Here is a 14,807-nt window from a genome sequence, read left to right on the forward strand (position 1 = left end):
AGAAATGGGTGAACACAGCACCTGGGTAAGCAGCAAAGGTGAAAGCTGGCAGCTGGGCTTCTCGGTCCTCTGACCTCAGATGTCTCCTCACGCCCTTGACCCTTTTAGTCAATGTGGTTCTGCTTTGAAACATGTCACTGACCCCATCCCATCATCTTTCATTTGCTCACGTTGTCCTCCCATGGGCTTGCATGTGGCCAATATTTCAGGGGCCAGTGAGGTCCTGCCCTGGATTTGCTTCCTGGCTTTGCCACTAGTGGCTAAAGGACTTTAAACAAGAAATGCCTCTGTTCCAGGTTCCACATTCCATACATATAACCGGGAGACCTTAATATCTACTCCAACATGTAAAATGTGTTCACCATGGAGAAGACCCTTGATAAGTGTTTGTTTTATCCTGCTGTTTTAAGATCAGCTGCCACATTGGATTAGTAAGAAAAAGATAAGTTTGGAGACAGATGTGGATGTAAGCACCTAGATATTTAGTGCAGTATGAAAAACCAAATCTAGAGGTGAATATTTTATTTACAAAATTAAACCTAATTTTATTTTGCAAAAATCAACAAGTACATGTTCAGATCTGGTTTGTCTTCAAAACACGTTTGTTGTGTTAAGAAACATGCATGTTAATTTGGCATGCCAAACATCTTTCTCTCTAGCTTTCCTTGGAAATTTTTTCCCCATAACACAAACATGGGTGCAAATATTATCCAAAAACTATTTACATTTTACCTTCTAGAATTATGAACCTTAATATTTATTGAAAGGGAAGACAAACTGTAAGGTTTGGTCTTTGGCATTCACATTTGATTCAGCAGTACAATTAAAAACTTGTATTTGTTTTAAGATAAACACTTTGAAGGAAATTTAATAAATCTTGTTTTTGCTCTGCAAAGGAGCCACTATATCAAAGCGTTTAACTGGAGCTGTCGAGTTCCTGCTGGTAGAGTATTACTTCCAGCCTATTTATTAGCTTTTCTTCCTGTAGCCTAATACGTGCTCCCCCACCCCCACCCCAGCTCCACTGAGTGAAACCACAGAAAGAAAGCAATTTCTTTTCTCTTCCCTCCACCCCCCAGCATCATGCAAGGCAAGGCAGCATTGCAAGTCACAATATCTGAATTTACTTTGATTATATTTTTTGTTCCTTACACTTAATATTTTTTGTATTATAATACTTACTGGGTTATCTAAAATCAACATTGTTGATTTTAAACTGTTATAAAGCCAGACTTTTAGAGGCATTTGAAATAATTCATGAACCATGTCTGAAAAGAGATAATTGCCTCCAGCCTATTCTTTTGCACTTGAAGTAAAAGAATTTTAGGTATCAGCAGTTTACTAGAAAATAAGACTTTAGGGGGCCCATATAATTTATTCACATCTTTTTATATGTTGTAAACAAGGATAGGATACTTTTGACAGGAGCTTATGAACAATTTCTTTTAAAAAATATACCCTTTAGTACAGAATAGGTATCAAGGGAACATTTTAAATATGATTCTGGTAGGTCTCTTATAAGCCTACCTTTCAGAAAAATTTTATATGAAGTTTCTTGATTAAAAACAAAATCTAAAGTCTAAGTTGAGAGAATATGGTTGGTATGTGAGGTAAAGTGTTTGTATGTATGGACTGATGCACAATGTAGCATGTATAAAAGAACCTAAAGAGACCTCTATCCCACGTTTCAGGCAAGATATAAGAGTGCATAGAGAAGAGAGCTTTTCAGATCAGTATTCACGTAAATTGTAAGTCATAAGCAACATATACATAGGCAATGCCGAGTCACAGAATGCAAACAAGATCAATTAGAAATTGTACTGTGATAGCCACATATTTTGGAGAAAAATTCCCAAGCCAGACGAATGTGGATTGGGATAAAAACATAGGCGGTGTATACCACCATAGCGAAAATAGTTAGTAAGATGGTATTGAACATGGATTGTTCCCAGGGCTCCAACACGGCACAGCAGCTGATGATTTGGTATTGATAGTAGAGCCAGGAGAAATAGTCCTTCACACGCTTGAAATCCATGGTTGGCTCCTTCAAGCTGCAATAAGTCTGTCCTGTTAACAGATTAGAAGAAAAATAAGGAGCCGAACACAGAATCTCCTTAGATTTTCATGATCTCAGAATGTTAATGATCATTGGATGGATCACTTTTAGGATTCCTACGTAGAAATAATTCACAGTATATTAATCATAGGAATTCATAACATTGTCACTATGAATAAGAATTACTACTAGGATTAAGGGCAACCATATTATTAATAACAGTAATATTTGGGGCACCTGGGTGGCTCAGCGCTTGAGCATCTGCCTTTGGCTCAGGTCATGACCCTGGGGTCCTGGGATCAGGTCCTGCATTGTGCCTCTTCTGCTTACTCCTGAGAAGCAGGAGCCTGCTTCTCCCTCTGCCTGTGTCTCTGCCTCTCTCTCTGCCTCTCATGAATAAATAAATAAAATCTTAAAAAGAAATAATAGTAACATTTATCTAAAAATGATAATTGCTAGTCTAGTGAAAATATCTAAAAATGAAGGATAACCACATTTTCCTTAGCCATGTATACAAAGAGTGAGGAGTGTGAATATTCTATTTCCTACAACATGTATTCTGAAAGATTTAAAGAACAATGTACAGAGAAGAGTTGATATAGCAAGCCTGAGGCTGCTATTTTTAGAAAGGTCTGCTTGCAAGTTTTTGGCCCTTGGCTGGCATCTGGGAACTTGGCTTTTGGAATGTTCTCTCTATTCCCTGATGGTTAAGGATGATTCACGATGCCTAAACTGTGCAAACACCGTAATTTATGGTGAACACCTACTTTATTCTGGAAGTCTGAAATTTTGGCAATTGTCAGGCAAAGAGTGTCCACAGAACCAGCCCCGATAAAAACCCTGGTGCTGAGTCTCTAATGAGCTTCTCTGGGCAGCAATATTGTGTATGTATCACTGCACTTTTTGCTAGTGGAGAAAGAAGCACACTTGGTCTGTCCAATCATGGGAGTGCCCAGATTCCTAAGCCACAGAAACCATGAGATGGTCAATGGTCACTGTTTTCAACTGTAAAAAGCAATCAATCAAACAGACAATAGATCTGAAGCACACCAACATGCGTTATACCAGCCAGTGGATGCTTGGTAAGACTTCGGTTGGATACTGCTAACAATTTAAAGAATCAAGATTTTTAAAAGTTTTTCTTTCCTTGCCAGTTTTCCCGGCCCCTGGTGTCACTTCCCAGCACTCTCAGTAGCCAGCTCGGACTCGTAAAAGTGCTGGTACTGTCACATCTCACATCAGTCTCCTGAAGTCCAACAGTCAATAAAAGCCATTGATTTCTCCCCTCACTTTGATTCTTTTTTCCCTTATTGATGACAAGCGCTTTTAAATATGGTTTATTAACTGTTTCTTAGGTAGCAAGGTAACTATATAAATTAGTCACAGGGATGAAAAGTACAGTATAAGAAATATAGTCAATAATAACTAATAACTTTGTATGGTGACTACACTTCTGAGCGCCGGTGAGTGTGTTGAATTACTGCATTGTACACCTGAAACTAATATAACATTATATGTCAACCATAGTTTAAAAAAATTACTGATGCAGTTGAAAAAAAAAAAGAAAATAGAATTATAGTATGTTCTAGAATCTACGTGCATTTTTGCAGAATAAAGTGGGATAAAATTTTATAAAACATTAAAAAAAAGAAAAGGTGAGAAGAGAGAGTTGGTTATTATTGGTAAACCATCTGCTGCAGTCTATTGTTAGAATAATACTATATTTAGGTTCTAGATTTGCTTAGGTAATATATTTCTACTTCCTTTTGAGCCCATTTTAAAATTTCCTTTGGGACTACATCCAAAATTAAAAAAAAGAAAAAAACACAAAAAACACTCTTTAAGATGAGTAATGTGGGTAGAAGAATTCACTCATTCATTAACAAATGCATTTTGAGTACTACTGTGTGATTTCTTCTGAACAGCAATGGCTTCAGAAGGAATCTGTCCCCAAAACTGCCGGCATTGTCTTGTTGGCATTGTCGACAGGAGGTGCTCTTATAGGCAGCACACTGGGCCAAGTAACAAACACACAGTGGATGAGGGGTCAGGAATGAGCAATACCTGGGGAAAGGATGCAGGAAGGTCCTAAGGAGGAAAGTAGGAGAAAAGGCTGAATTTGAGGAGATAGGATGGCAGAAATGCCATGAAATGAATTACCCACAGGTAACTTAGACCTGGATGACAGCAAACATCTTAAAGTCTTCATTTCTCACAATGAAATGTGCAATTAGGCTGCCCACTTCCTTAAAGACCTAATGCCCTATCCTGGCAAAGCTAAACAAAGGACTTGAAATGGTAACTTTACTCAAGCACACAACAAATCTCCTTGTTCTCAGTTACTTGCTTTTGTAAGATGATTTCCATATTTGGTAATGAGGGAGGCAGTAGTCTGTTGCCTTTAAAAAAAAATTCCCTCTAAGCTTGATGATTTTTAAAACTTTCCTACATCTTTAAGGAGGCTGTGCTTTCAGGGGTGGGATTGCTTCAGCAGATAGGATGACCGCTGAAGCTGAGTGATGGGTACACCACTGGGTGAATGGGAGGGCCAGGAGCCCCCATGGAACATGAAGCAATTGAAACTCCAGTAAGAAGTAGGGGGTGAAGCAAAGGGTCGAAGTGTTACCTGGAGGAATGGACTGTGAAGCCCAAGGAAAGGCTTTCTCTGGGCCATTATTTTAAAAACATGAGGACCAGTGTGGGACCATACGCTAAGGTGCCTAATGGATTTGATTTAAGAGAGTTTCTTTAATACTAATAGCAAAACAATTTATATTTTCAGAGAATCACTTATAGTTTGGAAAGTGCTTTGCATAATGCAGAGTATGGGTTTGGGAATAAAGATAAATGTTGGTTCAAGTCCTGACTACTCAACAGACTGGCTGTAAGATGTTGGCCCAGTTACTTAATTGTTCTGGGCCTCAATTTCCTCACCTGTAAAATGGAGATAATAATCCCTACTGTTTTAAGGTTGCTGGAAGGATTAGCAGAAATGCAAGTAAAGGATCAGTTCAAAAGATTTGCATAGGGAGGAAGCACATAGATAGGAAGACAGAATCTAACTGGAGAAAGCCTAGTCTCCTTCCCTCCCTCCTTCCCTTTTATTTACTGAAAATAATGATTGTCATGCTGGTATTTGCACTAGGAACTGGAGATGCCATGGTGACAGAAACAGTCATCATTGCCCCTGAGGATTATAATTCAGCTGAGTACATTCCACTGATATACATTAGAGGTAATATTTACCACATGTATTAGGTGGCTAAGGTGAAATTTAGAATGTTAATGACTGGATGGACTGTAGAGATCCCCTGGACCAAATCACTCATTTTAAAGCAAAGGACCAAGTCTATGCGGCTGACGTAAATTGATATTAAATTGGTTGACATTGAAATTGGTCTGTCCAACTGAATCCAAGTGACTAGACCAAGCAGGGAACATCCTGTATCTTGAGAACTGACATTAGATGGATGAAAATTCCAGTGAAGGTCTCTGTGATCTTAGAAGACTTAAAGTTGAGCAAGGACAGTGGAATCAGGTGTGTAGGATATCTGAAAGAGCTCAGCCCTACCCTCTGTTTCCCCAGAATCTACTCTTCCCTTACTCAAGACTCTTTCCTGAATTCCCACAGCTCAGATGCTCCTCTGACCAAGTGAGAATCTGAATACCTATTTATTATAAATGTTTCTGGGAACCGGCAAAAATTAAGGTTCTTAGCGACGTACTAATGGGTAAAACCATGCTAAGATGTCAAAATAATAAACTCTTCTATTATTAAAGAAATTCTGAAAAATATCTTCACCCAACTTGGTAAAGCAGAGTTTTACCCAGTTTAGGGGTGGAAGAGGAAAAAGGAACATTAGAGTCCTGGGAACCACAGGAAGAGACTGAATCCTAAAGGAACCAGTAAATGAATGGGTGGTGGAAAACAGTAAGGACCTGGGAGTCCCCTAAAAAGTTATCTTTAATTGATGAAGGAGTAAGTGACTAATTTTTATTTCTTTTTAAAAAATATTTTATTTATGGATTCATGAGAGACATACAGAGAGAGGCAGAGACATAGGCAGAGGGAGAAGCAGGCTCCCTGCAGGGACCCTGATGCAGGACTCAATCCCAGGACCCCAGGATCACGACTTGGGCCAAAGGCCGATGCCCAACCACTGAACCACCCAGCCCTCTATTTCTAAATGTCATTGCCCTTTTATCAACAGGTGATGATTTTTTCCTCTCACTAGATTTGTGTACAGTGAGGAAGGAGATGAAGTTACACCTCTTCTCCCAGAATGAATGGAGAGGACCTGGGACTTATGACCCACATTACTCAGGGGCAGGGCTTTGTTCTGGCCTGTATGGACAAGAAAGAATAAATAGAGCAATAAGAAAACCCCACGTGTTCCCATGAACCCACGTGTATGAGTCATGAAATGAGAGCATTGTACGGGAAACGTGCAGGGAAGGAACGAAAGGAGAGGCTGGGCTTGCTCAGGAAGTTCTGTGTTGTTGTTTTCTGTCCACGGGAACCGGAGTGGCGGGGATTAGGCAACTGCAAGGAGGGGAAAGCATCAGGTGGTTTTGGCAGGCTGGAATTGACCTTGCAGATAATGCAGAGGCCTGATCCTGCAGCCCTCTTCCACCTAAAGAAGGTACTCCAAATTACCAGATTTTCTCAGTGTGGGATCTCCCTTTCTAAACATTAGCTAAAAATGAATCTTCTCTCATGGGGGAATAAAAATCCTAACACATTTTAGGTTAAATTTATTTCTAAAACGTCAGAATCTGGGGCTGAGAAGAAAAGTCAGAAGGATCTGAAATTGATTTTGGGTTAATTCCTTTCCTACTTATTTTGGAACTTTGCGTCAATCACTCAGCTTTTGTGTGTGTGTGTGTGTGTGTGTGTGTGTGTGAGAGAGAGAGAGAGAGAGAGAGAGAGAGAGAGTGCTTCATATTTGGAACCTGAAAAATCTGAGATGTGAAGAAAGTGTCCTGCCTGCTGCAGAGATAGATGCTGTATCTAAAAAGAGACTGCGTCTGTACTCGGAAGCAGCTTTCTTTGGAAAGAACTCAATATGATTTACTCAGGTTTAAGCTTCCCTTTAATTAAGTAATTCATTTTTAAAAGGAGCAGAGTGATTTCCTCTCAAAGGGTACTATTTGACAAGGGGGTTACAAAAGTAAATTGACTGTGGAGAAGACTGATTAGCACTACCTCAGCCAGTGGACCAAGGCCAAGATCAATAGTGATAAATGATGTTGATGGTATCTATCCATGGTATCATGGCATGAAGATGGCACTTTACCTCTGTGGTCTTCCCCCAAATAACCCCCAGCCTCAGGGTAATCATGAGAAAAAAAACATCAGACAAAATTCCAACAGAGTAGCATCCTGCAAAATACCTGATCAGTACTCCTTGAAACTCTCAAGGTCATCAGAAGCAAGCAAAGTGTGAAAAACCGTCACAGCTCAAAGGAGCCTATGGAAACATGACAACTAGATGTAATGTGTTATCCTGGATGGAGTCCTGGAACAGAAAAGAAGGCTATTAGGTGAAAGCTAAGGAAATATGAGTCAAGTATTGCCTTTACTCAATAGCATATCAGCATTGGTTCATTAATTGTGACACGTGTCATACTAAAGTAAGATCTTCATAGGGGAAACTGGGTGCAGGGCATGTGGAAACTCTGTACTATCCTCTCAAGTTTTCTGTAAGCCTAAAGCTGTTCCAAACAATAAAGGCTATTAATTTTTTGAAGGCAAAATAGTAATTAGGAAAGTCTTGAAAATCCAGAGTTAGTCCTATTCTAAACTCCAGTGAACAAAACTCTGCTCTTCTGGGGATGTCTTGCTAATAACGCTGAACACAGTTAAATAATACCCTTTCATAAAGGAATGGCTTTCAAACATTTTTAAACAGACTAGAGAGGAAAAGCACATTTTACATTGTGATCCACAGTACACACACACACACACACACACACACACTCTCTCTCTCTCTCTCTCACACACACACAGCTCTATAACTGCAAGAAATATCCCTCACAGCATTACTCTAAGGTGCATGCTACTCAAATAGAACAAAAAAAGTTCTATTTGATTTGATTTAATTCTACTCCATTCTATGCTATTCTCTTAGGTCATTAAAAAATATCCCAATCGTGAGCTACAGCAATTTAAACCTGCAGTTGGAAACACCCTCCTTTAGGGCTTAACTCAAGTGCCAGCTTCTCTAAGATGCCTCTGCACTATCCACTACGGCAGCCACTAGTCACATGGGGCAGCTTAAATATTTAGTGCTCAGTAGCCACATGTAGCTCACGGTTACCATATTGGACAGCATGGATATAGAAGATTTCACTGCAGCAAATTTTATTGGGCAATGCTGTGGATTCTCTCCATGTCTTATTGGACTAATGAAATATCCTACCAATGTATCCCTATTCATCTTACAACCTTCTATTCTGATGCTGGAATTAACTTTCTAAAATCACAGATTAATTTCTCTGCTTGAAACCCTTCAGTGGCTCTCCATTTCCTATGATATGGAATATTCCTGTAAGGCCCTTCACGGTATGATTTTTCTACTTCTCTAGAAGCATCTCTGAACTCTCCTGCTGAATTCCATTCACTCTTAAGCTCCCATGCTTTTGTTCATCTTTTTTTTTTTTTTTTTTTTTTTCTTTTCTTAGAAATGTTCGTGTGCCCTTTCTCTTCTGGATAAAATCCTGTTTACTTTTGAGACCTAGCTTCTATATCCTCTCTTCTATGAAATATTCTCAGGAAACTACCCTTCCTGAGGAAAATATATTGCTTTCTTTTGTGTGTCATAATTGGAGCAACGTTTCAGCACTTATATTATAATTTCTCATGTACAGTCTGTTTCTGTAGTAGACTATGAGGTCTTTGGGGACTGGGGATACGCCCAGTCATCTCTTTCCCCCAGTGCCTGGAATGTGGGATACTTGTATGCTGGCTGGTGAGCTGGTTGGCTGGCTGGCCAGCTGACTGAATTGTAAATGGTATGAGGACAGGGACCACAATGACACTTGTACTTATATAATATTTCCACAGCACAATGTGGGGTACATAAAAGGTACTTATGAATTCTCATTGTCTGCTTTCAGGCAATGAGTTTTAGGCAGATTGTTTTTGCAAATTCAGTACAATCTGTCTTTTTATAGGAAGGAAAGAGGTTGGTACTAAATTTTTTTCAATCCAACCAATGCTTTTTCTTCTTCTTCTCATACTGTTAAAAGTTCATGGACTCTGTGGGGAATAATAAAAAAAAAAAAAAAAAAACACTTGTGAAGTGATTTTAAAGCCCATTAAAATGGCTTTTACAAGTGCTTACTCTAGGTGAGTAATAATATAAGATTAGCAGGTAGAAAAAATTGTTCTAATAGAGAAAAATCTCAGGATGGGAACATCTGGAGACCTGAATTCTATTATAGCTTTACTCTTTTCTATTCACACATTCATTCATTCATTTTTACTTCATGTCCTTAAACAAGTTCCAAAATTTTCTGGGTCACAGCCTGTCTATATAAAATGAAAATAATTCTTAATTGCCTCTAAGCCTGTCTCGGCGATGTGGTGGGGAATGTAGGGATAGGTTTGAGCTCTTTAGAAGTCATAGTCATGGTCATAGTAATGTTGTATCTTGTGGATTGGTACAACTTTAAACTATCTGCAAGATTTTCCTAAGTTATAGAGCCAAAGAGCCTTTGTGAAGCAATGGTTACCTATAACGGAGTGCTATGTATATTTTATAGAAAAAGAAACCAAAAAACCTCAACCCTTATTTGGGTTTGCTAGTTGAATCGCCTGGTAATATTTTTGAAAAAATAAAACAACACATGTACATAGCGATTACCACAAACCACTACCTGAAAGGCACTGCAGTCTCTGAGCACATTTTCAAATGAGTCTTAGGCAGGGCTACCACATACCATTGTGTGGGCTGTGCCCTGCACAACTTTATGTAATAGTTCTTGTCTTGGGGACCTAATTGCAAGCTGCTGCTTTATGTGAACACAATTTGATTCACAAAAGATACAAAGTTCCTATGATCAGTGGCAAAATCTCATATTGTGTCTATGTAAGAATCAGGCATAGTAGCAGTTTATTGGCCTCCCACTTTCCAGATATCTTCCAGATATCCAGCTCTAAGTTTTCCGTGGATGATGCCAATGTTTTCTGTGCCTCACAGAAAGTTTCATGCTTGCTTAACATTTTCCTATGAATTTCCTTTCCATCTTAGAATCCTCTCCAGCCATCCTTTGGCAACCAATTCCTCATGCTGATACCAGGGTTGATATTAGAAATCAGACCACAAGTGACAGATCTCAACAATTCTAGGTTCCTTGGAGAGGAAGAAACAAACCATTGTTAAATCAAAGCATATTACTGCTTTGGGCAATTAGGTTACACTAAGTTTTCTAATCTTTTACTTGAGGTGAGTTCCTGAAATAAATAATACTAAAAGGAAAAAGTCTCACCAAGAATTTAACCAGGTTGTTGTGGGTACAGTATTGGTTTGAATTAGAGGCAAGAGCAGTGTTTTTGTGACTGTCTGAACCAACCTTAAATTGTCTCCAATTTTCATTGACACTAACAAAAGCTGAACAATAGAAACCATGTATTTCTAGTCCCATCATCAACTAAGACCACTGGGCAACATGGCATGTGTTCAATAAGTGTAATTTCAAAGGAACTGTTGTTGTTTGGGATTTTCTGACAGATTCCAGAGGGGTTTATGAATTAAGGACTTCTGTCTGGGAAAGAAAATTTGGAACTTGACTTTAAAAGAAAATTTCATAATAGTTTAAGAAATACTAAGTTCACATTGGATCAGTCTCTATGTTGTGTCATCAAAAAGAAGATAAATATTTTGAAACCAAAAAAAAAGCAGTAAGTACATTAATGTTGAATAGGTTTATGAATAGGAAGAGACATTTGCAACAAGTGGGATGATATATCTTGTGTCGTTCCTGGTGTCTTTCATTTACTCCTACAGAAAAAGAACAAGTACCCCTGTTTATTTCTGCCAAAACTGGAGTAGAGAGTAGGGCTTCTGAGCCAAGCTTTAACTAGAATGTCATTTCTTAGGATGAACCTCTTCATTACTATTTTTATTAAAGAAAAAAACCCTATTATCCTATAATGAAGGAAAGAGTATAGCTCCTAGGTAGTCTTTTCCTTCTGAAGATACTATTCCCAGGGTCTGCCAGCTATGTTTAGAGGTAAAAATGTAAACAGAGTTGCAGCACTAACCATGGCTTTAAAGTCATTACAAATAATTTTTAAAAAAATCAGTGAATGTACACACATGTTAACCCAGCATCATTCACAGGAGCCAAAAGGTGGAAGGAACTCAGATGTCCACTGGCAGGTGAATGAATGGTGGAATAAAGTGTAGTTTATACCCATAAAGGAATGTTATTCATCCCTGAAAAGGAAGGAAGTTCTGACACCTGCTACAATGTGGATGAAACCTGAGGACATTATGACAAATGAAATAGGCCAGTCACAAAAAGACAAATGCTGTTGACTTCACTTACAGGAGATATCTAGAGTCGTTAAACTCCTAGAGAAAAAAGTAGAAAGGTGGTCTTACCAGGAGCTAGAAGAAGGGGCAAGTTGGGAGTTGTTGTTCAATGGGTATGGAGTTTTAGTTTTGCATGATGAAAACATTCCAGAAACTGGTTGCACAGCAATGTGAATATACCTGACACTTCTGAACTGTACATTTAAAAATGGTTAAGATAGTAAATTTTTATGTTACATCCAGTTTATCTTACCACAATTAAAATTTTTAAATGTCAATGAGTGCCTCTAAACATTATAAATAATCTGAACAGGGGCACCTGGGTGGCTCAGTCAGTTCAACATCTGCCTTTGGCTCAGGTCATGATCCCGGGGTCCTGGGATCCAGCCCTGTGTCAGGCTCCCTGCTCAGTGGAGAGTCTGCTTCTCCCTCTCCCTTGGCCCTCCCCCACATTTATGCTTGCGCTCTCTCTCTCAAATCAATAAGTAATATCTTAAAAAAAAAGTCTGAACAATACATATTTTTGGCATTAAAAGTTATTAAGATTCTCCATGACTAGCTGAGCAAAATCACATAGATGTACCATCCAAAGCTGAGTAAATGAATAACCCTAAAAGTCTTCAAATAATAATTCTGAGATCCCAGTGGAGTTCCCTTCTTCTCGACTTTTAGGATATAGTAGGAAAATCGGAGACTGCCAAACTATAAAGAGCCTTCTGAGAGGAGGGATGACATGTTACTGTGTATTCTTGGCTTCAGTGAAATTCAGTATATAGAATACAGTACTTGTGGGAATTGTAAATTCCATGATATGCTTATTCAAGGATGTGAAATATGGGGCTTCTAAAACCCCAGTATCCAGAGCACTTAACAAGAAGTAAGAGTGGAAAGGCAGTTAAATTGGCCAAAAGTTTTCTACTGTCATTACAAAGCCCTTTCTAGGCAACTGTGTTCCGTGCACATCCTAACAGTCCTACCTTTGTCTTTTCTTCCCCAGTTCGTGGCCCTCAAACCCACGATTTGGTAAAGGAACTATGTGCTTACTGTTTCTTTCTAAGGACTCAGTTCTCTTAGGAGCTGCAAGTCTGACCATGAAAAATTAAGCCTTTATCTCATCTCTATCATCAGTATATTTGATGTGTCTTTAGAAACAGGAAACTTCTTTCCAAGAACAATTTGATGCCAAAAAAGGTGAGTTACTGCAACACCGACTTGTCACAATCATACCTGCTGAGCACCTGCTCCTAGAATTCTGTCGATGGAAATCTGTTTGATAGGCAGCTGGTCAACTGACATATCCAACAGTATGTACTAACAGTGGTTTTATTTGCAAATTTATTTTTTTGATAACATTGAATATTTGCTTATAAAACTTTTTTTTTGTTTTTGTTTATTTTTCTATCCTTCCTCCTCTTTCTCATTCTTCTGGTTTATTGTTTACTTCTTATTACACTGTTTGGAATGCTTCTGGTGATGAGTTCAGTGTTTTTCTTATTTTGGTGACCAGCAACACTGAACTCCTATAGGCATGATTTTTGTGACAGTAGCAATATAGTCTTTGCTTTTTCACTGCCTTCAACTGAACTGCTCTGTATCTCAGTTATTACTGCTTTTAGGCAAATGAGTAGAAATGTAGGCTGACTCCGAGGGTCATGGAGATAAAGCATTGTTGAGGTGTTTTCTCTGCTAACCCACAGGTCAGGGGGCATTTCCCTACTGGGTTGGTTGGCATTCTAGGTCAGCTAGTTTCTGGGGAAGGGAATAGATGGGGCAAAGGAAGAAGGGGAAAAAGAAAGGCAGGTGTTAACAGAGATATGTCAAAACATGCTGCTGCTTTTGGGCAATTAAATTACTCTAAATCTTATGATCTTGTACTTAAAATTGGGTTACTTAAATGATAGACTAAAAGAAAAAAGTCTCATTGACAATTTAGCCAAGTGGATTTCTCGTTTTCCTGGCAAGAACAGTGTAGATATAGTATTGCCGGCTTCATTCTCTTTCACCTGCTCCCAAGTTCATGGCTACCTTGCATGATTCGAGTGAAAAGTGGACAAGTGCTGAGCTCCAGGCAAATTGAACTCCAATAAAAAAATTAAAAATAAATAAATTAATTAATTAATTAAATCTGCTGGCTGAAAATATTTTTCTTAATATACCCAGTTGCCACTAGCCTTCTCACATTTACCTGGAACTCAAACTTCTTTTAAGTGGGTAGCACTTGTTTGTTTCCTAAGAACTTTGTTGAGTTCCAGGTAAATGTGAGAAGGCTAGTGGCAACTGGGTATATTAAGAAAAATATTTTCAGCCAGCAGATTTAATTAATTATTTTTAATTTTTTTATTGGAGTTCAATTTGCCAACATATAGCATAACACCCAGTGCTCATCCCGCCAAGTGCCCCCCTCAGTGCCCATCACCCAGTCACCCCCACTCCCCACCCATCTCCCTTTCTACCACCCCTTGTTCATTTCCCAGTTAGGTGTCTCTCATGTTTTGTCACCCTCACTGATATTTTCACTCATTTTCTCTTCTTTCCCTTTATTCCCTTTCACTAATTTTTATATTCCCCAAATGAATGAGACCATATAATGTTTGTCCTTTTCCAATAGACTTATTTCACTCAGCATAATACCCTCCAGTTCCATCCATGTTGAAGCAAATGGTGGGTATTTGTCATTTCTTAATCAGCCAGCAGATTTTATAACCAATTTAACTATAGGCCTAAATTGGGTGAGATAAAATGTTCTTTTCCGTCTTTGAATAAATGTGGGTTTGTTGGTCAAGAATACCAGAGGGAGGGGCACCTGGGTGGCTCAGTGGTTGAGCATCTGTCTTAGGCTCAGGGTGTGATCCCAGGATTCAGTCCCGCATCAGGCTCCTTGCAGGGCACCTGCTTCTCCCTCTGCCTATGTCTCTGCCTAGCTCTCTGTGTCCCTCATAAATAAATAAATAAATAAAATTAAAAAAAAAAAAAAGAATACCAGAGGGAATCTCCCAAGACATAGTGTTTTTCAATTAAGATATCGTAATAGGGGGCAGCCTGGGTGGCTCTGCGGTTTAGCACCGCCTTCAGCCCAGGGTATGATCCTGGGGACCTGGGATGGAGTCCCATGTCAGGCGCCCTGCATGGAGCCTGCTTCTCCCTCTGCCTGTGTCTCTGCCTCTCTCTCACTCTATCTCTCATGAATAAATAAATAAAATCTTTAAAAA

General features: G+C 38.9%; 1 protein-coding gene across 5 annotated transcripts in view; it reads right to left on the bottom strand.

Moving 5' to 3' along the window:
• Positions 1–507: 507 nt before the first annotated feature.
• Positions 508–14,807, bottom strand: part of SPTSSB (serine palmitoyltransferase small subunit B) — a 29,286-nt gene continuing 14,986 nt past the window's right edge. For 2 of the 5 annotated variants that reach the window (XM_025425454.3, XM_025425453.3), the window contains exons 3-4: positions 7,451–7,575; positions 508–2,067 (exon numbers count right to left, since the gene is read on the bottom strand). In XM_025425454.3, coding sequence (XP_025281239.1) covers positions 1,805–2,035 — 231 coding nt within the window. In that variant the 5' untranslated portion in view covers positions 2,036–2,067; positions 7,451–7,575 and the 3' untranslated portion in view covers positions 508–1,804. The remainder of the gene's footprint in view (positions 2,068–7,450; positions 7,576–14,807) is intronic. The other 3 variants (XM_025425456.3, XM_025425455.3, XM_035710287.2) reach the window with 2 other exon arrangements.

Source organism: Canis lupus, chromosome 34, assembly GCF_003254725.2.
Source record: "Canis lupus dingo isolate Sandy chromosome 34, ASM325472v2, whole genome shotgun sequence".
Classification (NCBI taxonomy): Eukaryota; Metazoa; Chordata; class Mammalia; order Carnivora; family Canidae; genus Canis; species Canis lupus.